General features: G+C 39.0%; 1 protein-coding gene across 1 annotated transcript; it reads left to right on the top strand.

Moving 5' to 3' along the window:
- On the top strand, positions 1 to 24473 carry LOC309589277 (Y+L amino acid transporter 2-like). The gene is made up of 12 exons (XM_082309254.1): positions 1 to 326; positions 1919 to 2153; positions 2231 to 2319; positions 8792 to 9311; positions 12392 to 12517; positions 15310 to 15454; positions 16411 to 16534; positions 17301 to 17404; positions 17706 to 17802; positions 19222 to 19371; positions 21246 to 21429; positions 22166 to 24473. The coding sequence occupies exons 4-12, from the start codon at positions 8810 to 8812 to the stop codon at positions 22255 to 22257; spliced, it is 1524 nt and encodes a 507-aa protein (XP_082165380.1). The 5' UTR covers positions 1 to 326; positions 1919 to 2153; positions 2231 to 2319; positions 8792 to 8809; the 3' UTR covers positions 22258 to 24473.
- Positions 24474 to 24849: the final 376 nt, after the last annotated feature.

Raw genomic sequence — 24849 nt, 5'->3', positions numbered from 1 at the left:
TTTACTATGCTCATCCTGCTTCACAGCACCTGGAAGCCATCTGGTCTTGGTGACATGCTGCTACTCTTCAAAAAGAAAACTTTAGAAATACTCTGCACTAGTGCCAACCTAAACTGGTATGTGCACATAATGATAAGCAAGCCCGACCAGAGCTCAGTCCTGCATGTGTTGTTGCCACACTGACCAGCTATGGAGTTCATTGCTGTATGTGCAGTGCCTTGCTGATCCTCATGTTCTGCTTCCATATCTTGAGTTAACGTGGTTGGTAGAGGTTCCTTGACATGGTCTGTGCGCTATGCTCTGTCCTGCATCAACTTCATGGGAAAGTAAGTAAAGATCTGATTTTAACAAGACAACACAAATGGTGGCCTTTGTCATTCAGACTCTGGCAGCTAATGGCAGAGAGTGTTTGGCAGTATCTTTTCAATCAGGGTTAATTGTAAGTGCATCTGTTGTAGACAAGAACTGTAGGAGCCTGTGCTGGCTGAGCACTAAGATGCAGGGGGTAGAGGTAAGGAACAGGAGGAAGCAGAGGACTTGGCAGAGGTGCAGCTGAACCGTTTGCTGCATCTGGGCGATGGTATGAATGAAGAGGGCTCTGGAAATAATTGAAGTACTCTTGTTTCCAGTGCAGAGTATGAAAAGCCTTCCTGAGCAGTAACGGAAGTGTAGGCAAGAAACCAGAAAATGTCACAGGCTTATTCAGGCAAGTGTACTTCACTTTGGCTGTTCCACAAGCAAATGTGTATATGTGTAGCTATAACACGCAGAATTGCTATGAGCAGTAAGTTGGCACAGGAGAATTCTCACTACAGAAATGCTAGTCAAATTCTGCAAGACTGTAAAAATGAACGAGAAATGTATCTTATAAAGGAAGTCACATTCACTTCTTCACATTATCCATCCTGGTTACTTGAAATGCAAGTAAGTGTAATCTTCCTTTGCAAAGGAACTAGACTTTGTGTTTCCAGAATAAATGTTCAAGAAATAAATGGTTTTCATGCATGCTGCATGCTCTGTGATTGCTCAATGCTGTTTTATGTGTGGGAAATGTTGAGTAGGACATAACCATCAGGGTCAGACCAATAGCAATATGGGAAGCGTTGATGAAAAAAATGTTTTGTTTCTTGTTCCAACATGCAGCCTCTACAGAATTAAAACAAAGGGCTGAAGCTGGCTTAGGAGGGGGATATATGAACAATATAAACGTGCTTTCCAGCTCTAAGAGGGGGCAAATATCTGATGACAGAGTCCCTCAGCATAGCACGCAATCAAAAACCAGTTTGGTGTCCCAAATCAGAAACAGGACAAACTGAAGTTCAAATTTCAGAGTGAAAGTAATTATGTATTCTTGAAAATATGCATTCTGGTTTTTAGGCTATAGTTTTTTTGACACTGCCCTGACAGAAGAAAAAGATTTTAAGACGATAGAGGCCCTGATTAAAGAATGTGGCGCTCAGCCTCTCTTCTCTTCCAGCAGCGGACAACATCCCTGCAAAACAATTTCCTTGCCAAAATGTTGCTTGATATATTATAGTGTACGTAACCACAGACTTGCAGGCAGCTGGAATTGTGCAATCTTTTCAGGCAGATTTAGAGAGCTCTCAGGGATAAATAACTGTCCTTCATAGATAAAAATAAAGCAACTTGGAGGCTGTTTATTCAAAATACTTGTCACATACCTGCTTTGAATGGCATTTTAAAAAAGCACAGCCATTTCTGTGTAAACGTTAGCTGTAGACCTGTCTCATCTACCACAGAAAGCATGTTTTTACAAGATGTTACTTTAAAAGGAAGAAATGGGAGGAGCACTGACTTATGATAGAAAGATTTGGATTGGTTTTGTTAGTCCTTTGGGTCACTGTGGGTTACAGTATGGAACATGCAACATGATGCAACTCTCCTACTTGTTTTCCAGTTGGATTACTGAGGCTGATTGGAGGGATATCTGTGTTTGAATTCAATTGTTTCACTTTCCTGTGTGGATTAGTAGCCCATTCTGATGAAGTCCTGTTACCTGGTGCCTCAGGTCAGTCCAGTGACCTAAGACTCTCGACCTGCTGGATCAGCTCCTTCCAGAAATGCCCTTTGACACAAGTACAAATTTTTGGCTTACTATTGGCCTTGTCATTCATGGAAAACAAAAATTCCAGGTTAGTGCTCTTGCATTCATTAACTTTTTGCTCTGCCCAGAAGACTTTATTTTCTGGATGTTTACTTGTTTTGGTAGATATTGAGCTGTATACCATACTGGCTTTCTGAAAGTACTTCATAGACGGGGCAACATATTGTTTCAGAAGACAAAGCTGAATACATTAGGTAAGTAGTTTCTTTCTTTGTTTATTTTTTTATCTTAGATTTTTTTTAAAGCTTATTTAATAATTCAAATAAGATCTTAACACCAGATCAGCCTGTTTTGTGTATCATGCATCATGTCATAAATTATTAGAAAAGCCACAGATGTATAATTCTCCAGTTAAGAAAAATAACTGAGTTAATTGATAAATATTTAACACTGAGTAGATTAAATTTAAAAGAAAATATATTAAAAAAAGTAAAAGAAAAACATTAGGTTGTTTGAAATGAAATAATACCTATGATTTTCAGTTAACTACCATTCTTTGATAGTCTCCCCACTCTGAAAATCTTTCTGTTTCGGCAGGTTATGCCACAAGAATAAACGTCGTCTTTGTGTACAGTGTTAGTAAAAAGTCTCATTGTGACTTTCTAAATTAACAGGAAGGAATTAGACTGCATTGGTTTCACATTAACATCTGGGAGAATGTTGTTCTTGGTTTCAGTGACACATGGATGAAGGTTTTTTGAATTTTTTTTTCCCAACCTTCCTTTTGTCTTATTTCTATCCCACCTTTCTAAGGAATAGAGAGCCGCTGATATTTAAGCTGCCTGTGTCTGCCTGCTAATGACCTCAGTTGAGGTTGTTTGGAGAAACCACATTCCAGGAGAGTCTGGGGTCTTCTTTCTTGAAAGCTCTCGTTGATTTTAGTATTCATGCTACTGTAATAAAAATAGCAGCTAAAGGCAAGGTTAAACCAAGAGTGAGAGGCTATTCATATTAGTGTTAACTTACCCGTCCTGGTGAAACAGATGTGTGCTTATTTAGAGCAGCAGCTAGAGAGTCACTATTCAGTTACAGTAGCCTTTCTGCTAAAGGAAGCAAGCATATCACCTACCCTCTGGTAAGCTGCTGCCTTCTCTTTTTAATGCCTTTCTTAGATTTGGACAACAGTAGCTTCTCTCTCAAATATCCCCTGCGATTTGCTTTGGGGTGGGAATGGAGTACTGGGGGTGGAGCAAGTCCTTCCTACAGGAAAGCCGGCCTCTGACCACAGTAATGTAATCAGAGCATGTGAAGCATTAATTCACTGAGTATTTTTATAAATATAAAATTTAAAAAACAAAAGGAAATCTGCTCGTTTCCTATTGAGTGGGATATGTTTTCTTCAGAGGAGATCAAAGTGGATTTGTTGTTGTTGTTGTTTGGGTTTTTATTATTATTGCTAAGCGTGTTTTATTTTATGCTGTTCCTTCATAATGCATAATCTTGTGTTGTTTGCTTGATCTCCTCTCACACTGGAAAATGTTCAACAGCCTAATCTGCCAGGAATACTCCCTTTAAGACCTGTTGATGCTTATGCTCAGCAACAGTGTTTTGAAGTTTGATCTAGACATTCTTGGCCATGTTGAAAACTGCTGTCTCATCTGATTTCATGCTCCAATAGCTATGAATATAAATGTATATGGTTGGGGGGGGGTTTATTATTTTTGATCAATATCTGCTACATGCAGGAAAAAATTACCCAGAGTGTACTTGGAGAAAATAAGAGATTGCTCATGACTTTTAAAATGGCTTTCTACACATATATTGATTTCTAATACAAACATAATTAAAGTATGCTTTGTTTTTAAGTGTCATCCTTAATGTCATTCATTTTCTAACTGAAACTAGAAAATATTGGGGTTTTATCAGTTTCATTGCCTGGTTTGACTTTGCTGTGTTCATTGATGGCATAGCAGGCTTTCATTACTGAGAAATTATGTGGCAGTAGACAACAATCACCTAAAGAAAAGGCCATGAAACTACCTGAAATAATATTAAGGAGTAAATTTGATGTCCAGCATGTTCCACCATCTTTGATAGGAGATAACTTTCTAAATGCCCTCAGTTTCCAAGGGAATCTGCTGAAGGGAATGATATTTAGTCTCTGAGAGACACCCTCTGATTTATTTACTAGTATTTCTTGAATTAAAAGCTGAGAATTTCAAAATGTCCTAACAAATAGAGGCAGCTTGGTCCCTCTGGAAATCTGTGGAGCAGCTCTTCAGATGTCACACTTCCATAACCCCTGACCAAGCCTTGCTTAATCATTTGGCAAAGGTTAATTACCTCCTCAAGAAGGAGGCAATCACTCATGAGGCTGTAGATCCCTGAGGGATGGGAAGTGTCTGAGAAAATCCTGCCCTGCCAAACCAGTCCTGCACTAATTTATGGAAGAACTGTCTTTGATTTCAACTTTGGTTTTCAAGTACTATCAAGCTGTCCCTTCTTCCTTCACTTTTCTGCATGACTTCTGGCAGTGGCTTGACTAAAAAATGAGCTATTGAGAATTACCTGTATATGGTGTTATTGTTTTCCTTAATTTCTCAGGTGTTGGTCTACAAGTTCCTTTCTGTTGATCTTTGTGCATACAGCTGGGAGGTAAACATGAGAGTGCAAAGGATTTAGGGCCATTATGCCTGTCCGTGCTCTCAAGGCTTTTTCTCTGAGAGGAAAATTTTCCTCCATTTGTTGAGGGAGCCCCTAAGGAAGAGCAGGACCTGCATGAAAACAGGGTTCTGAAGTTCTGTAGTAGAGATCACTTGCTGACACAAAGCACAGGCAAATGTTTACAGCTGTTTCATTTAGCCTGCTGCAGCCTCTGAGGCACATCGGCATGTTGATGCCTGTCTGAATCTCTGATTTTCAGAGAGCGATAGCTCTTTCTGCTTGTCACAGTCCATGGGGACCAAGAAAGCAGGGACCTTCCTTCATGTCAGGAAGCTCTTATGTCTTGCTCTTCAAACTTCAGACACGAGCTACTAAAATAACTGTACTTATAGTTTTGATGCCATAAAGTTTTATTATTGCAGTAGAGTTAGCCTTTAAATACTCAGCCCTGCTAAAGCAGAATGCCACAGTGCAAAGAACCTCCCTTTTTTAATTACTGCATAAATTAAATCTTTCCATTCTCAGGAAGCCACTCTGAATTCCTCTCTGCTAGAGGGTTCACCGTAAGGATTTGTTACCTATTATAATACAGGATTTTCCAACTGAAAATGGCCACCTCCCTGTAAGAAGTCAACTTGTTACAGCTCTGATGGTTATCCCCAGCATGCAAGCCCTCCCAGACCTTAGTTAGTACTGGCTCTCACTTGGATTATGTGCACCCTCAAAATGTGACCTACAGAGATGCCCAAGTGACAGAGAAGAGTCATGCTTGAACAGCTAGGCTTCTTAGCTTAAGCTTTTTGGCACATCAATTCGAGGCAGAAGCAGCAGTGATGGTCCCAGAAAAGGGAGACGGTAGGATGAGGATGAAGTGACAGTGATGACAGTAAGGCAGGACTATGGGCCAGGTTCAGTAGGAACAAAATAGCAGAAGCTATAAATGAGGGAAAGGACTATGGCAACAGACATTGGGCATATCATCAAATTGTTTTCATCACTGCCTGGATACCAACAGCAGTAAATTCTTTACACATTTTACAAAAAATTCTTCTCCTTTTGCTATTATACGGGAAGATCTGTACAGGAGACTGTTTCCTATATTCCACTAATTTTCTTAATAGCATGAAGACTTTGCTAAGAACTACCATGAGGATTGCCTCAGTCAAACCTTGTTTATTAAAGGAAGACAAAGTCCTGAATAAAGAAATCAGTAACAACTTCAACATTGTAACCCCACTGAATGAAATCAGTGCACTGTCAAAGCTAGTGGTAATATTGCTTTTGGCTTGGGTGGGGGCAGGGGGGGACAGGACAGGCAGAAGGTGTTTAAAAGATTTTGTTCTCAAATTGCTACTTTCTTGCAGATTTTCAGCTGACATAAATTGGGGTAACTTAACTACAGTGAAGTTACACATCTTGGTTATGGAAACTGAATCTCTTATCCTTTGATTCTCAGGCAGTTCAGGGTCTGGTTAAAAGTTTTGCTAGTGTGACATCTCTCAAAGTAGAGAAGTCTGAACTGTTTCTTCTTGTAATTGTTTTTCTTTCAAAATGGTTTCATCCACAGTCACTTATTTATGAAAGAAATATTTCCCTACGCAGCTCTGGTTACACATTTTTAGAGATCTGAAATAATCTTTTGTTAGCACAAGAGAGCAGAAAAAATGTGCAAAACATTGTATTACTTAAGAAAATAATTTAATCTTTACCTTTGTGCTCTTATGAAAGCTACAGATTGTAAAAGTTCTACTAAACTCAAGTAGCATTGCCAGTTTAAATGCTCAAATTCCCTTTAGCTACCGGGTCATCCACACTAGACATCAAAGTTCAGGTTTGATATCATGTATGCAAGTTACCTGTACTAGTGACAACCTAGCAATTGCATTATGTATCCTACTTTACAGGAAAATCACTTTATCTCATTTATCAGTTGGACTTCATTTCAGGAAAACTGATAGCCATTGGTTTTGATCACTACTTGCGTCGCTCCACATTAACATCACCTCAGGAACAGCTGCATTTTAAATTCTCACTCCCTTTGAGCTGTACCCACTTAAACATTTGTGCATTTTGGCTCAGAGCCTGAGCTCTGAATGACCCACATTTAAAAATTAAAACAAAATTAAAAAAAAAAATTCCCAGATCAGGCACAAAAAGCACAAGGTGATTTTAAACCAGCTTTGCTGCCACAGTGGTATTAATACAGAGTTCTGCCAAAATTTCTAGCATGCTGCTGTCCTGATGGGTTATCCGGACAGCTGCCATCACGGGAGGGAGTTTCTGCCAACATTTCACATAGCCATGGAGAGCAGAAACGGAGCCAGGAGGTTCTGGAAGTATTAGCTCGTATTTCAGTGGGGGGGGGAGGTGACTTTGTTTCCCCTCCTTTCTTTCACACAATCAGAAAAATTGTGTTACTGGTAGGAAACTCGGAACGCTTATCAGGAATTTTAAGGAAGATACATGACTGGTGTATTGGATGCCTGAAATTCCTCCCCTCCCCCAGACCAAGGTGACGTTTTTTATTCTTACAGGCACAGAGTGAGAAGTAAGAGGAGTCACTCATGTGTGAAGAGGAGGTCAGCAAAAGATGGGAGGCTCAGCAGTCACGCTTGAACACCTATGGCAAAAATTAATATTTAACTTTACTCCAGTGTTCCCACAGTGCTCCTGTGGTTAGAGAAAGTGCCATTGGGATGAGAAAAACATTTAATCTTTAAAGAGAGTTTGAGATCTTTTAATCTTTAATCCTCATCAGGCCTCATTAGTTATTTGATCAACTAGGAAACTGAGTTGCACCAAAAAAGCTGGAAAAGAACACAAATAATTATAAACTATTCAGGGCTGCTAAAATATACATAGTTTACAATGGAAAACAAACCTTTGGGGAATTTTGGGGACGGCAGGTTGTTTGTTTTAAACTGGCCATTGAGCCACATTTTAACAACATAAATTTGTCATCAAATGTTTTTGGCCAGTGTTGCGTGGAGGAGCTTTGTTCTACTCAGAGAACTCGGCTTTAGTTCATAGGATTTTGAGGAAGTTTTCTTTGGAAGCGTTTTAGAGTGTGTGTGGAGGGGGGGAAGGGAAAGAGAAATAAATTTCTTTTGAGACAGGCACCAAAAAAGTCATTGTTCTAAGTAAGCATCGTTATTAGTCAGCAGAAACAAAGAATTGAGACAATCGCTGCGGTCCCACCTGTTACATTTCCCTTCCCCTTCCATGAGGACCTCAGCCCCAGGGGGTGCGATGTGTGCACAAGGCTGATTTATCCGCGCAGCTATGCAGTTACGTCATTTTTCCCAGCTCCCAGCATACTTGGATCCTGCCCTGCAAGCACCAGAGTGGGAAGCTTTTATAGTCGTGTTTTGTTGGGCTCCCTTTTACAAAAGCGTTCCAGGAACAGGGTGTTCAAACTCAATCCATGCTAGTGGCTTCTACCCAGAAGTCAAGTGAGGTTAATAACTAAACAAGCTGCATTATTCACTGCAGCAGCAATCTCATCCCTAGGAACAGCTAAATCTCTTTTCTTTATCCTCACATTAATGTTAACCTCCTGAGGCTGGAGTTCTTTAGTATCTTTTTCTCTCTTTTCTCTTGTGTTCTTCAGCAGATAATTTTCAGATGGATGTGATTTGATGAAACAAATAATAATGAAGTTCTTCCTGCAATGAGAGCAAAATTCAGGGAGTGGTATACCTGTGTGGGACACTCCAGCAGTATTAGAACATGTTTCCAGGGGTGCAGTGTCTCTTTCTTTCCTAAGATAACTTCAATAACATAATGTAGAATTACAATTCAAGATAAATAATAAAAGTGAACTCGGAGTTCATGAAAGATTCCAAATCTATAACCAAAGACAGTGGCCTCACATTTATCCATTAAAAAGATACGAAACAGTGAAAGTTAAGAAAATCCGCTAGTATGTGGTTTCTGGACTCCAACATAAAAACAGGCAAAATAATTGCTCTTTGTACCATTTATGCCTTGCATGTTAATTATCTTATATGTGTCTCTGATAGCATGTGCATTAAAAAAGATGTTCTCTCCTCTTGTTTTCAGGTTACATGATAGTTGAGGATGCCAGCCCCCTGGCGAACATGCTGCAATAAAAAATCCAAAACTAAGAATGGAAAAGCTGAAATGGACAATATGGCAGACACGAGTGAAAAAATGCAGATGAAAAAAGAAATCACGTTACTAAATGGAGTTTCTTTAATTGTAGGGAACATGATTGGCTCTGGGATATTCGTATCACCCAGAGGTGTTTTAATGTACAGTGCTTCCTATGGACTCTCTCTAGTCATCTGGGCGCTTGGTGGGATGTTTTCGCTGTTCGGAGCTTTGTGTTACGCTGAATTGGGAACATCCATCGTTAAATCTGGAGCCAGTTATGCCTATATCCTGGAAGCATTTGGTGCCTTTGTGGCCTTCATCAGACTGTGGTCTTCCTTGCTAATTATCGAACCAACAACCCAGGCAGTGATAGCAATTACGTTTGCTAACTATATTGTTCAACCAATTTTTCCTCATTGTGAGCCGCCGTATGATGCAGTCAGGTTGATTGCAGCTGCTTGTATTTGTAAGTAAAGTTATGATTCCTAGAAGTTAAGAACTACAATAATAGGTGCCCAGAGGATTTTTCTGAATTTCTATTCCTTCACCTTTTGTGAAAATAATTACTGCCTCTCTAAAACATGTTCTTAGGAACTAATAATCTTTTTATTCAGATTGATTTTATTTGGGGCTAGAATTATTAGAGCAGAGAGGAGAATTAGAATAATTTGGCTGGGGGAAACTATGACTGCTAATTAAAGATACATATATCTCTATGGATCATTGACCTAATTCGCAGCCTGCATTTGGTCCATGTCCTCTTTCCCCTATTTCTTGCAAATCACAAAAACTGAACAAAAATCTCAAAATTCATATGGAATTAAAAATGCTCTGCCTAATATGATTTTTGTTTCTAGAAAAATTGTGTAGTGTAATCAGACATTCCACAGAGTTGACTTTGTCGTGACTGTATGTCTTAGGTGACCACAGGGATAAGCGTGGTCATCCTTCAAATCTATCCTCCGGTATATGAACTGCACTCAGATTCTTTTCCTTAAAAATGTGGATTTGTGAAGGTGGAGTATGTGTTCCTTTTAGGCTGTGCTATAGCATGATCTTTTAGAATGGTTTAAATTGCACAACTCATCAAAAGCTTCCAAAAGGATAAGTAACTTTAACTTAGGATAATATAATGTATACTGACAATTCTGAGAAGATGCTTTCTCTGTAGCCCTGACTCTTGCCACTGTGGTTCAGAGGAAGTTCACTTCTGGAAAAGGCTCCATAGTAGAACTTGAGACCATCATGACTACTCATCAGTCTAAAAGGCAACTAACCCTATTCCAAAAGACTTTATCAGCTGAAATTCTCCACTTGCACAGGAAAGCAGTTATTTATTAGATCAAAAATTTCTTTTCCTGGTGTTCTAGGTGCACCTCATGAAATCCTAACACTTAAGAGAAGCAGTCTTCAAATGCTGATGTTTCTTTAAGTCTTCATTTTCTTAGTTATTCTTGCTGAGGTCTTCATGTGAATCAGCTGTGTGCTCTAGCACCTCTGATTTCTGAGCTGATGCCCCAGGTGTGGCTGGCAGCTACTGCTTTCTCATACAGCAAATTAGTTGCCTCACCACTAACTAGGCTTAGCATTTTGAGTAACAGCCCAGATTGCAGGGAAAATTACAGTGTATTATATTAACTGTGATACGCAATTTAGCAGTGTCAGACAGCAAATTTATTCCTAGCTTACAATTTTGATAAGGCTCAGGAGTGTGGATTTAATTGGCACTTCACCAGCATAGTGGAGATAACATTTAAATATATATATTTACTAGAATTTATTGGGAATTCCATGGCAAGATCCCATTGCCTTGAATCTAATTACACTCTACAGCACGTGATACCTGTTATGTGTTACATGCACATGCAGTAAACATATCCTTTGCAGTGTTTCAAATAGCACTTTACAGCATCACAAATGACTCCTAAATGTTCAGTATTAAAAACTTCAGTCAACACTTACTTTATAATTTTCAAGACATAGACCTATAATTCTAACAGCTACTGATATATACTACTGTACTTTCAAGAAAGAGGTATATGGTTAAGTTCTACTAAGGAGATTTTTTGAACTATAGAGCATAAAATCTTATTTCTATGTATATGCCACATTTACTAGAGCAAGGTTTACAGAAGTTATTATTTACAGACAGGTTTAAAATTATATTCAAACCTGACACTAGGCACGAACAATCATTATATAACCTTTTGGGTTTTTTTTTAATACCAGAATAAAAACAAAGTTCTGTCCCCATTGATCAACATTGGCATATTAATAGGAAATATTGGGGGCAAATCGGGTCCTGTTTCTGTAAATAGGTCTATTATTACCTTGACAGCTGACAGGACACTCTGTCAAATATGCAGAGTTGCTTGTAATAATGAAGGCAAGAAATTCGGGGAGCATCTGTGGTTGGATGCTAATTTCCTTACTATATAGAAAGGTTTCTAAATAGTTTTCATTTTAAGCATTAGAAAACCCTTTTTCTTCCTTTCAAAACTGCAGTGTAGATTATAGGCAGGTCAAAGAAACATAAGGAAAGACCAACAAGACTGCTAGAGAATAGCCTATTCTGATCCATGCTTGAGAGCGGTCTGGACCACCCATGCCACATTTGGCCTACTGTCTTCTCCAGCAGCTGGGCTTTGTACCTGGTACCAATGCATACCTTTTCCTTTCCTCGTCTACCTCTGTTTTGAATTATGGAGTTGCAAGAGAGATAAGTCGCCCGTGATGCTGTGTGTGTGTGTTCTAGAGCGAGAGGAGGTGGGCACACAGCTCAGCCCCTGGCTGGACCTGCCACTGCCCAAGCAGCAGCGCTAGTCACAGCACTTTATCCACTCATCAGGGTCTAACTTCTGCAACAAAACTGAATGCAAAGAATACGGCAGAAGGAGGAAGGGAGAATTAATTGATCCCACCCACTCTCTGCAACCACACTACTTTGTTATTTCTATTAGATTCTGTCAAAATTGAGGCTTGAGAGAACTCTGTAAGTACTTCTGTAATCTTCAGACTTGGGGTCAAAGCATGAATGGCGCAGCTACTAAGCCATGGGCACAGAGTAACAGCATGCCGGCCTGGCTCGATTCAGTATCTTGTCAACCGCATCCAAACTTTTTGGTGCAGAAGCTGTCCTTACTCTGTATGTAGACTAGAGCTCAAATCAGCAGGGAGAGCTTCACGAAAAACTTCAGCGCAAATAAAAGATTTAGAGAAATCTCACATTCTGTATGTAAGCAACTCTGCTGGCTTTAATAAAATTTAATTATTTAAAAGGAGCAGGAGTTAGTCCTAAAATTAAAAATCTGATGTGTTTTGTCTTACCTACTGTCATGAAAATAGTCTCCTCCAAAAAACTATTGTGTAACTTTTAAATCAGGTATTTCATTCATTTTAATAAATCTAGGTGGTCCTGAAATGGTGAAATTTGATTCTGTTTTATTTCTTGAAAGGGGGGTGGCATCTGGAAGAATGTATTTGAAATGTGTTTTATGTGATATAAAATATCGGTGCTCCTCTCATGCATATTCTTTTTCTTTACAGGTTCCTTAACATTTATTAATTGTGTTAATGTGAAGTGGGGAACCCGTGTACAAGATGTTTTCACATATGCGAAAGTTATGGCTCTTATCTTGGTGATATCTGTTGGCCTTTATAAAATTGGTAAAGGTAAGAATATTTTTCATTTACTTAAATTCTTAAAAATGAATCATATATGAGTTTCAAAATCTGTGCAGGAAGATCAGACTCCTTAAGACTTACATATGAAGTGTTATTTATTCTGGAAAAAAACTGTCTGCCATAGGAAGATTAGAGGAATTTTATGGCTTGTTAAGCAATGGGGGTTTAATTATTCTTCTACCCTTAGTGTGGCAAACCAACACACACAAAGCTCTGCGTTGCTCAGGCTGAATAGCAAATAGCAGCTGAATTAACATCAGTTTAGTGCTAACTAGTTTGAAGTCAGCCGCAGTGTCTCTGACTCATGCTTGTTAAAGGCTAGCATTGCCACTTGTCCTGTGACAGGACAGCACAGCAGAAATTGCCGGACGTGCCTTTCGCATCGTTCCTCACCCCCCGCTCTCCCTGCCCTGCCCATGGCAGAGAGCCGCCGCGGTGTCCTGTGAGGGGAGAGGATGAGGAGGGAGGAACCCGTCCTTTCCTGCATTGGTGAGAGGGCGTGCTTGGTCCTAGAAACAAGGGAAGAGACTGTAACACTGCGGTCCTATGAATCACTGTGGTACCGTAAGACATCACAGGACAGATGAGCCACCCTGTACAGCAGTAACTGGACTGAACTGAATACACTGAAAAGCTGGAGACTAGTTTATTCTGGTGTTAGCTCTGATTTTTGCATATGACAATAGATTTGATTTTACTAATTTGGGTCTCTGGTACAATGAAGTCTCTTCCAACTCTAGCTCTGTTGCTTAGTTACTAGGGTTTCTTCATTTTCCTTCCCCATGAAATTCCTAAACAGCCATTGTATCTTTATGCAGTTAAAATAAAGGTGGTTTTCCCTCTTTGGTTTAGGAAATGTCTTTTTTTCCTGCTGAAACTAGCTTATAAAACCTAATGAGCATGCTTGCTTTTCCGTGTTTGGTGGCCTTCTCCTTTCCTTGGCTGCAGTTCTAATGCATCAGCTGTTATCATAGAATCATAGAATGGCTGGGGCTGGAAGGGACCTTAAAGATCATCTAACTCCATGCTGTAAAGCTACACCAGACTTTAAGAGAGCTTTTGTGTTTAGCCATTATCTGTGCATGTCAGTTGTCACTGGTTTGTTCAAGTCAAAAGAAACCTGAACAAACCAACCCAGTCCTAAGGGCAGGAATGTGAAGATGCAGAGGGAAAGCATTGCGTAAGGGCCACAGTTACATGAAGGAGTAGTTCCCCTCATAAAGCTGCTGCAGTTTTACAAAGGTGTGAGCCCATGATATCACCCTTATAGCAGCTTTGCCCTGTCCCCACAGTCACAAATTTACCCATGCTTTCAAATTGACTCCTTCAAAGCGCCCAGCCCGCTTACTGGCATGCAGCTGCCACAGTGCGGTTTGGCCCAGGGGTCATTCCCTCTGCTCATGCATCCACATAACCCATGCTGCGTCCTTTGCATCGCTCCAAGGGCTCAGGAAGGGTAAAGGCAGAGAGGAAACATTATTGTGAGGAACTCAAAATGCTGAGGGCTTTTACTGGTAGCAAAGGTCTCATCTCTGCTTTGTTTAAGCAGAACCGAGCATTTAAATACAGAAAGGACTGGGAGGAGGAATGATGTAGACTTCTGGAGGAAGCTGTGAATGGGTCAATGCACTCTTTTAAACTCAGCAGCTGTTTTAATGAAAAGAATGGTTATGACATTTTAGCCCTGCTGTATTCCTTCCAATGTGCTCAGATACACCTCTTGTTTTAAAACGCTGTGAATGTATCTGATTCTGAATATGAGCTGTCTTTAGTAAAAAAAGCTTTTGTTGGTCCTTTTGGATTTTTCTTTTTTTTTTCTTCCAACCATTTTCTTCCCCAAAGTGTGTGTACATCCCGTAGCTTCACCCTCCTCCGTTCAAATAGCCTCCTGGTAGTTACTGCTCTTCAAAGATTGAATTACTTTTGTGGTATCTATAAACTCCTTAGTTTAACCACAGAGTGAAGTTCTTTCATTTTATAACAAAGACCTTTCTTTCTTCCCTAATAGAGGTTTCAGCATGTTGCTGTCTTCCTTAATACTTAAACCCACTTCCATTTATATTAGATAGTTGACTTTCCTTCTGCAAACTCAGTAAGGCCCTTCTTCCCCTTTCCAGAATTGCAATGAAGGCTCACGCAGTTTTGTTAACATTTTGTCTGTTTTGCAGCATTCTCCAGGTTGATGTCTCAACTGATTGAGCTAAACTAGAGGAGAATTTTGAAAGGAAAGATTTTTCAAGTCTCCTCTCTTAATTTTGGGGAACACCTTTCTGGGACAGAGCATCCCACTGAGAACCATGCCTCTAGGAGTTCCCCCTGCATTGGCCACTAATTCATCTGGTGAAAATGAAATCAAAGATATGAGGAAGAAATAGGAGACAGATTCAGGAATTGAAATTGGGTTTCCCAGCGGCCTCTGCCTGGCTGACAGGGTATAGCATGACCTCAGTACAGCTCCCTCCTTTGGTAGGCTAGACGGCAATGCCAGGAGATGAGGATGCCATGAATTCTGGTAGAATTACACAAGTCACATCCAAATAACAAACATGGGAAAACATCTCCTGCTGTCTCCCTGTACAAGTGTAGCTGTCTGAATGTCTAACTGAAACTTTTCTATTTGTCAAGTGAAAATATAAGCTGTGCACTTTTAGAAATAGTAATGAAACCTGGATGCAGTGGGGTTTTATTTCCTTTTGGTTAGCTGAGACTTTTAGTGTAATGTCCTTCTACATTGTAATCCTTGAAATGTAACAGGCAATTGGTACCTGCCATTTGTACAGGAGAAACGGAAAACCTGAGATCCCCGTTCGAGGGCTCAGCGACAAACCCAGGGATGATCGCGCTGGCTCTCTACTCTGCCCTCTTCTCCTACTCGGGATGGGACACGCTCAACTATGTCACCGAGGAAATGCAGAACCCCGAGAGGTAAACGAGTGTTTTTCCTTTGAATCGCTGAAGTGTCCTTGTAAGACAGGTGATGGCAGGACAAGCTGCTCTGTATTTGTTTTTGATTGGAAATTAGTGAAACTATTTTTTCTGCAAAAACCTTCTTTTCCAGAGAAGTAGTAAGTATACAAACTCTTCCTGAATATTGTCCTCTCTCACCAATTGTATCACACTAATAAATCACTTGTCTGCATATACGTATTTTAAACCTTCTGCTTAAGGCCAGAATTTATAAAGGAGGAGAACAAATCCTTGCTGAAAGCAGGGAAAAGCATAGTTCCATCTAGCTCTCTAAAATTCCCTATTCCTTTTCAGTCAGATGATAGAACAGTTATTTTATTTTCCACCAGTAGAGTAAGACTGTTTCAGGTTTATGCCTGTTTTATCATGTGATCTTCAGCACTACTGTTTATGGGAAAAATGTTTAACTTTACTAAAGATGAAAGGTTAAGTAAAAAATAAAGAAGTCCACAGTAGCAGTGGAAATATCATCTCCTCCCCTCTGTAGGGATGTCCACCCTGTGGGAGTGGTGTGCCTCACCTACTCAGTCTGAGTCTACCTTGGTTTGGGACATACACAGGTTATGAGTCAGGAAAAAAGTGCTACGATCACGAAAACACCTAAATGTGCTTTAAATGTCATTGCTTAAGCGCTCTCTAAAATTGCTTCATAGAAAAGACAGTATATAAAATTGACAGGTATAAATGTACGTTTTTTCTCTAAAACTTGTAACAGACCCACAAGCAGCCACCTGCTTATGGAATTGGTCTACACATGGCTGCATGTTATTTTGTAACTCCATGGTTACAAAATGATGGATTACAAAAAGTGATGGAGATATCCGTTCACAAATATTTGAATTTGGGAACAATCTTCTATTTAAATATTCGTTATTCAAAGAACATGAAATAATTTTGCCATTTTCCTTTTGCAGGAATCTACCTCTTTCTATTGCAATTTCAATGCCTATTGTGACTATTATTTACTTGCTGACTAATATAGCATACTATGTAGTGTTGGACATGTCAGCTCTCCTCACAAGTGATGCAGTGGCTGTGGTAAGTTGTATAAAATAATTAAACCAAAAGTTACTGTATGGATGACACTGCAGAAGAATCTCAGGTAGCATACTTCTTGGCAAAACAATTGAAATATTTCCATGCTGAAGATTGTTGTTTTGTTTTACACTTTGTTTTCATGTAAGAGTACCCGTATATTAGAAGGTGCATATAAAGAATATATCCAATAAATCTGTGCTTGTAAAATTCTCTTACATACTCTGTAAATCCTGCTCCTAACACTACTTCATTGTAGAAGATGCTTTTGCCAGGGCCAGACAGAGAAAGAGCTATGGAAAGTCTGGGTGGTTTAAGAACCAGGGGTTTTTGCTGTCATTCTAATGTACAGTGTGTGATGTTTAATGCTGCAGGATCACAGCAATATTTTCAACACAAAAATGTGCAGTGAGATGCTTTTTAAAACCTTATCAATATTTTATACGAAAGTACAATTATAACTCATGGATTACTACAGTCAGGATTTGTCATAATACATTAAAGCCAATACATCCTCTTCTATTATCTCATTGACTTGATCTAGGCTTAGAAATTTGTTTTTAAAGCTTTTTTAAATGTATCTGTGATTTTTGTTTTGATACGGATCAGTTTTTCCAAATTCTAATTTCCCAAGTCATTATCGGATGTCATAAGAAAGCATGGGCTATGACACTATATTTGGGCTGGTGTGTTTTCATGAGAGGTTCTCAGGATTGTCCATATGCTTAATGTAATGGGCCTCACTATTATTTTTTTTTTTCTGTTACAGACGTTTGGCGGTGAAACCCTTAGTTATGCTAAGTGGATAATTCCTATAGCAGTGGCCATGTCTTGCTATAGTGGCTTAAACTCGTCAATAATTGCAGCATCTAGGTATAAAATATAAGATTTATTCTAAATAATTGAAAAGGAATCGTTTGCTATTAATATGCATTCTTTACTACTGTATTATAAAAGTGACATTGTTAATTTTTGCCAAGTTGTTCATTTATGATGGAAGGATTGTTACTATCTGACGTGTCTTCTCATGATCAACACCAATTGATAAACTAAAGCCACTTGAGAGCAGCATTTACAATAGAGTAATAAAGGAATTAATGCTGCCTTTGTCAGAAAGCAACAAGCTATTCCTTGGCTCACTGTCTGGTTGAGTTTTCTTTTTTGTTTTTTTCAGGCTTTTTTATGTTGGAGCCAGGGAAGGACACCTCCCTGACAGTCTGAGCTTGATTCATATAAAGTGCTACACACCAGTCCCTGCTCTCCTCTTCAATGTAAGTGACAGCCCGTCCCCGTGCCTGCCCTGGGCAGCCAGTGGTTTGGACCTGGGGAGTATAACACCTCACCTCTGGTGTTTCTCCCAAGCTTCTCCTGCACTGGAGACATCTTCCTCAAATGCCCACAATTTCTAAAACCCGTTGAGGGTGCTGGTGGTGGTGTTATTTATGGGTGCTGGTGGGTTTTTTTTCAGTGGAAAGAGAATGGCTTGATTCACGTTCATATGCTCTCCGAACAAAATTAGTGAAGAGTAGGTACAATAGCATTACTTAGAGAATGGCTAAATATGTAACAGTATAGATAGGAGTTAAGTCTTCAGGTGAGTTTTCAGAGTGTCACTGGAGAAGAATATGGCAGGAACATCTCTCAGACCCTGCCGTAGGCTGATTTTCTAGGACTTCGTTTGTAACAGGAATGACAAAGCACCTAAAACTGAATTCCTACCGTTTTATGCCTATAGCCATATTGACCTTTTCCTGCTGTCACTATACAAATAAATCTTGTGACACAAAATCGAGGAACCATAAGGTATAGAATCAGCGCAAATTATTTTAATAAATAATCCATAAATCTAACAGATTAAAATAAGGGGGAGGATATGCACAAACAGAGAAGGTGGAATTATTCAAAAGCATTTCACTGCTGTTTATTTGAACATGTATTTTATTTGGTGTTTTCCATTGCCCTGTGTTACATATGGTGTATGAATAGATTATCATACCGGTCCTGGCTGACATCAAATAATTTCCTAAAATTTATAATCTCATTATGAATACTCTTCTCAGAGGGATTCTGTTTGCACCAGTGAGATGAGCTATACTCCCTTAACACACTACCATTCACGTTTTTCACAGTGGAATTTTTTTTTGCTCATCTGCTAAAACAGACGTTAAACTCCTGGTATTTTAGGTCTTTCCATGCAGGCGGTATAGCATACCTGCATACCACAGAATTCACTCTAATGGTCTCAATGTATGAGTGGACTGTGAGAGCCTCCAACAGTGAAACTAAATTAGAAGTATGCTTTCCAACTGAAGCCAACCAGAACAGTAAAGTAAGCCGCTGCCTACAGAAAGTTTCTTAGCAGCCTTCTCCATAGTGCAGCAGAGTCTGGGGCTCCTCATCTGGCCTTCTTAGGAGGGGTTCCTGCTGCTGCTGAAAGAAAACTTCACATCACCTCTTCAGCCAAACGTGGTAGTCTCGCTGCTATGTTTAAGGAAGAGATACCAGCATGTTTCACACAGCATATTTGCAGATTTCTCAGAGTTTTAAGCACATTCTTCTTGCAAGGACCTGATCTCCTAACTACAGACAAATACATTGGAAACGAGCGTTTTATAACTTTAGTAGCTCTTTATTTTATAAGACATGTCTTTATTTTCACATTAAAAACTCTTTGTTTTTATTACCTCTAGGGCTTAATGACTTTGCTTTATCTCCTTGTGGAAGATGTTTTCCTCCTCATTAATTACTACTGCTTCAACTACTGGCTCTTTGTGGGTCTGTCTATTGCAGGACTGATATATTTGAGATACACTCAGCCACATAGACCACGGCCTATTAAAGTAAGTAAACAAGAGACGAAACAAGCCCTAAAAGCCAGCTACTGCACGTGTTTATGTAATCCTTAATACCATAACCATAACATTAGCAGTTTTGTTATAGACTATTTATCAGCCATAGAAATCCTTTCAACATACAAGATAAGAAATGAAGGAGCAAAACTCATTCAAGTTTCCACAAGAACATCTGTTCTGGTACTTTTGCTGTGAGGCTGAAATGATATTTACCATTTCTTTTTCCTTTCATTCAACTTTTATAATTATCTTTATTTCAAAATAAATAAGGAATAAATAAATGCTTGGGGTTCTTAGCCCATCCTGGAACAACCCCCTTTTATATTGTTCACAGCGGACCTCAGTAGAGCTAGTGATGGCAGCTCCAGAAAGGTTAACGCTCTGATCAAACTTACATGACTTAACAAATTTAGCAAAATCCTTCCAAAGCCCAAAAATGCCCAAAATTCTGCTCATGCAGAAGATCAAAAGCTTAAATAATCAAATATGTTTTGAGCGTTTCCTCCTACTACATAGTGGTCAGAGACAGTAAAATGCAAGTTTAATGACTGATTGCAGAAGAGCGTCTGGCTATCAGTTAGGAGAGGGAGACTGTACAGAAACAAAGCACACCTAAAACTTGTTTCTAGTTTTAATCCAGTGATTGTCCAGGAAGCAGGGATGGAAACCCACAGCTTCACCCAGGCACACAAAACCACGTGCTGGCTCGCGTTTCCCTGCGCTCTGTTGGCTCCATGACCTGCATTTCGGCTCTGCAGTGATGCAGTAAAAATTATGAGAAATCCAAATTAACACTATCTAAATATTTCTTCCTTGTCACTCACCCTCCTAACCTCCTGCACCATTTTTACCAACACATTTTTTTTTTCCCATTTAAGTGTAACATCCTGATTATGAAAAACATGGTTCAAACAAAGGAGTAAAATACCCTAAGCACCTATTGCTAGAAAACCTTCCAGTCTTCCAGAGCAGATCAATTTTTCCTGAAGCATATTCACATTTCATTTCCAAACTCTCCCCCAAAATATGTGGAAGATAAAATCTTGCCTTATTGGCAGTTTTGCTATTGACTCTATTAAAGCAAGGATTACAGTCAGATTATAGATAATGATTGTTTAATTCCTATCAGCATTTTCCAGTTTAGTCAATGTCACAACTCCACATACACTTTTTTCTTTTCTGAAACGTAGCAGTTGCTTTTCATTAACTTACATTTTTAACCTTTATAAGGAAAAAGAAATATTTATACCAGTAAACTCTCAGGAGTTTCACCTAGTATTCAAATGTCATCTCCTGGACTCTTGCGAAGGCTCATTACTACCACCAGTGAAAAACATTTTAGTGAAAAATAAATCCATAAAGAGGTTATTGCAACTTTCCTTATTTGTGGTATGATATTTGTTAAGCGCCCAGGCAAAATGGTTGTACATCAGTCCATTAGTTCTGTAGCATCAACATGGTAACTGAAAGTCTAGCAGAGTTAGCTCCCAATCAAACTTACAATTAAAAATTTGCAATTGAAGTTAGAGGGAAAACTAGCCATTGCTGCTCAGTTTTAAAGTACTGCTTTCAGAGATTGACCTCTTACTAATGTGGAAACGAACTGAGCTTGTGAAGGCCTGGAAACAACAAAATGGTCAGCTATTCAGGTGTGTACCAGATAAGAGGCTCTCAGCAGAATACACAGAAGCTAGCAAATTGTACTGACTGTAGGTAGTCAAAAGATTCAGTACATAGTAGTCATATAGTCAATAGTTATATTTTTATTATTGACTTGTCTAATTTTAATCTGCAAAGCCTGACAATAGAATATTTACTGCATCTTTTAATAAATGTTGGAATTTTCTTTTTTGTCTCCACAGCTTAACCTCTTCTTCCCTATAGTATACTGTTTATGTTCCCTTTTCCTGGTCATAGTTCCTCTCTACAGCGACACAATCAATTCCCTTATTGGCGTCGGTATTGCCCTCTCAGGCATTCCTGCATATTATTTGGGAGTCTATCTGCCAATTGAAAAACGACCTAAATGTCTACAGTGGCTCTCTGGTAAGCAACATCATCTTGTCCTAGTCCGTGTGCCAAAATCTTGAATGCTTGGTCGTAAGACAGAAAGCATAATTTTTCCTAGAATCCTTTTTCCTTATGAAGTTTTACTATGCTGTATATGGCATGTCTGAGATCATTTGCTTCATCACACGGTCCTGAAAACAAAGCCATGCATACCTGTACAAACCAGTCCAATATGTGGATATATATGGTCATCTAATATTTGTGGTGTTGAGCTGTTTCAAGATGTTGGCTCAATGAAAGCCATGTAGAATTATGAAGACTAAATGTATGCAGTTTGATACCCTGGAAGGCAGAAATCCTGGGACACCATTGCTTCACTTTCCACCCAAGGAGTGGAACATCTCAGTCAGAGAAGTCCATGAATTTTTGTAAATTATGAAAAAATGAATTATTGGCCTGAAGGATAGTTTCCACTCCTCAAATTCAGACAATCTTGAAAAGTAAAACTTAAATATTTTTATTCAGTTTGAACTCAGCTATCAATCTGACAATTCAGTGAAAATCTTGATGAAAGTTTGATTAAATGAGACTTTCTGTTTAATTATTGACCTCGTTTTGCCTTTAGCTATTTCTAACATGTGTTTAATCCAATTGATTAACGTGTTTTAAGATTTTCCTAATATCTGTGTAGTGCTTTCAAATCCTCAAAATCCATATATTTGTCTAAGATATATAATAACTTTGTCTCACACATTTTTGCTATGTATTACAGCTACAACAACAAAATATGTTCAAATGCTCTTCTACTGTGCTCTGTCGGACCTGGACATAGACATGGAACCTACAGCAGCTAAGAATAAATAGAGTTGCCTTGACATTGAGAGTTGCACCTTGACATTTTCTATCATCTGGAGCAATTATCATCATCTGAAGTTCTCCCCATGTGTTCAGTTATACTAAAGCACTAACCACTGTACTATGCATTAGTTTGATGTCTGTTAATTTGTGCTTGCTTTATAAACCACTCTGGTTTACAGGATTGTTTTTTTTATAAATGTTTGTTAATAGTGAGTTATCATGTAACACTTTGAAACTATAAAGCACTGTATGAACAAACATTTATTAGCAGATAAGTGCTAAATATTAGATTAATTGCAAAGTTGTAATAAAAAGTATTAGGTCTAGTCACAATCCTAAGAAATAAATTGATAAATCTAACAAAAGACAGACCAGATATTTGCAAGATTCAAAACCTGAGCTGGGAAGTAGAAGCCACAGTGAACTTCTAAAAATATAACTAAATTCTTAGCCAAAGTAAAAAGTATATAATTCAAACTGGTAGACATGCTTTGAGTCAATGTAGTATTAGTGGTAAACTATTCTAATGCATAATTCCCGGTATACATATTGTTCCAAAAAGAGAAAACCAAAGTTTTCAGTCATTTAAATTCTGTTAGAAATTCTCATTTGGCGATATCCCACATTCATTACCCTTTTGCAGAAGAGGTATTTTCAATGAACAAATTATACCATTGTAACTGAAGTACTTTTGCTTTCCAGCAGAACAACCTGCTGTGGAGCACTCTAAGGGACTGAGTCATGTTCCAGCTAGAGTATAATCAGGGAAAATACCTCACCTTTTCCTAGAGTCCATTCCTTGCCTAGAAGTATCAAAGGTGGGACCCCATGGATCATACTAATTTTTTCCACAGTGGAACTTATTTAAGGAATTCACAAGGAGAAATTAAAAACTATTGATGTTTACAAAATCCCTTGAGCCCCTGCCCAGCCCTTCATGCCTCACCAGTTCCTGCTGGCAAGGTAACCTGCAGGTCTCCTACTGAGCATGCAGAGAGCCTCCAGCACCGGCTGCCAGGTCTTCACATCACGTAGGTGGTGCGTGTTGCACAATATCTAGCACAGGCACGTCCACTGGACAAGTGCACTCACCAGTGGGTGCCATGAAAGCAAAGGGCAGTTAAGAACAAGGATCGTTATCTTAAACATTAAGTTTTTCAGTGTGGCACATCGGAATGTGCAACTAGTCCTAATTTTTAGTCTCCTGAAATGGAAGAGACAATAACTGTCATTAAAAAAAAGCCACCAGCCTTGTAACCTAGACCATAAAAACAGCTGCTCCAGCTCTAATATGCTTTGTTGATATGTAGTACAGTTTGTTATCCTTGTTGGCAAGTTGTACTTCCTTTCTGTAATTATATTTGAATATAACATACATTGTTTCTAATTTGAGTTTCATGAAGATATTACAGATGCATGTTTTGCTTTTTGGAAGCCACAGCTTTCAAGCACTAAAATCACTTAAGTATCACAATCATAAAACATGAAGAGGAAAGAAGACCCAGGGTCTAGCTTAGTTTGCCCAGCTCAGAACATGCCCGTGTACTCTTCACACACACAACACATGCCTCTGTTACAGTATAGCACCATTCTGATCCTGTTCTACAATTGTACGGAAATACTGTGGTTTTGCCCCATCTCTTACAAAGCACTGGTTAACAACAGAGCCACGGTCCCAGACTGTATCAGGGCACAAAGAGAGTACAAAGCCTACAAGTTGGTACCGCACTAAACGTGACAGTCTTTGCCTCCAAGAGTTCGAAGTCATGCTTGGTGCTGAGCTATGTGTCACATCAAGACAGGACTGTACCGTCCTCTGAAGTTTTTCCTTGCAGGACCAAAGTTCCTAAGTAATTTGAGACACCTGATGTGACCTCTCAGGTGGTAACAGATAGCAGGCACTACAGGTAGTGTAACGAGGGCTACGGACTAAGACCGTTTCCATAGAGAATTCTGAGCTGAGAAACTTCTTTCTTTGTTTTTTGCCAAAATCTGTTTTTACATGAATCCGTTAACTTTCTGGGCATGACGCACAAGCATTCATTTTCTTTCTTTCTGGACAGAAGGAAAGTACTAGTCAGATGCAAGGTTATAAGTGTGAATAATGTTACTGAAATTCTCTATGGACATCGGAATCTCAGAAATGTTAATGTGTTTGTTGATTTTTCACTCCTTACAAATAATACATGTAAGTTATTGTCAAATATCTAAAGCAAGTCATAGATGCTGAAGTATTTAAATAAACATATGATCCTTGGCAAATACTATAGTTGTTTGGTTTTAAAGATTAAAAATAGTATTGTGAATGAATTTGGCCTCAAGTTGCACCAGGAGAGGTTTAGACTGGATATTAGGAAAAATTTCTTCACCTTCACGAAAGGTTTGTCAGGCACTGGAACAGGCTGCCCAGAGAAGTTGTTGAGTTCCCATCCCTGGAGGTATTTAAAAGACGGGTTGATGTGGTGCTTAGGGACATGGTTTAGTGGTGGACTTGGCAGTGCTAGGTTAACAGTTGGAGTCGATGATCTTAAAGGTCTTTTCCAACCTAAACAATTCTACGATTCTATGATTCCACAAATTTGCCTTGCCTTACATCTC

This window comes from Platalea leucorodia, assembly GCF_965183815.1.
Source record: "Platalea leucorodia genome assembly, chromosome: 1".
Classification (NCBI taxonomy): domain Eukaryota; kingdom Metazoa; phylum Chordata; class Aves; order Pelecaniformes; family Threskiornithidae; genus Platalea; species Platalea leucorodia.
This window is presented reverse-complemented; position numbering and strand designations above follow the sequence as displayed.

Bases quoted from the DNA above. Each gene is read 5' to 3' on its own strand.
- LOC309589277 (XM_082309254.1), top strand. From the start codon at position 8,810: ATGCCAGCCCCCTGGCGAACATGCTGCAATAAAAAATCCAAAACTAAG. The intron at 16,535-17,300 runs GTAAGTTGTATA...TTTCTGTTACAG, and splicing joins CAAGTGATGCAGTGGCTGTG to ACGTTTGGCGGTGAAACCCT. The intron at 17,405-17,705 runs GTATAAAATATA...TGTTTTTTTCAG, and splicing joins TCAATAATTGCAGCATCTAG to GCTTTTTTATGTTGGAGCCA.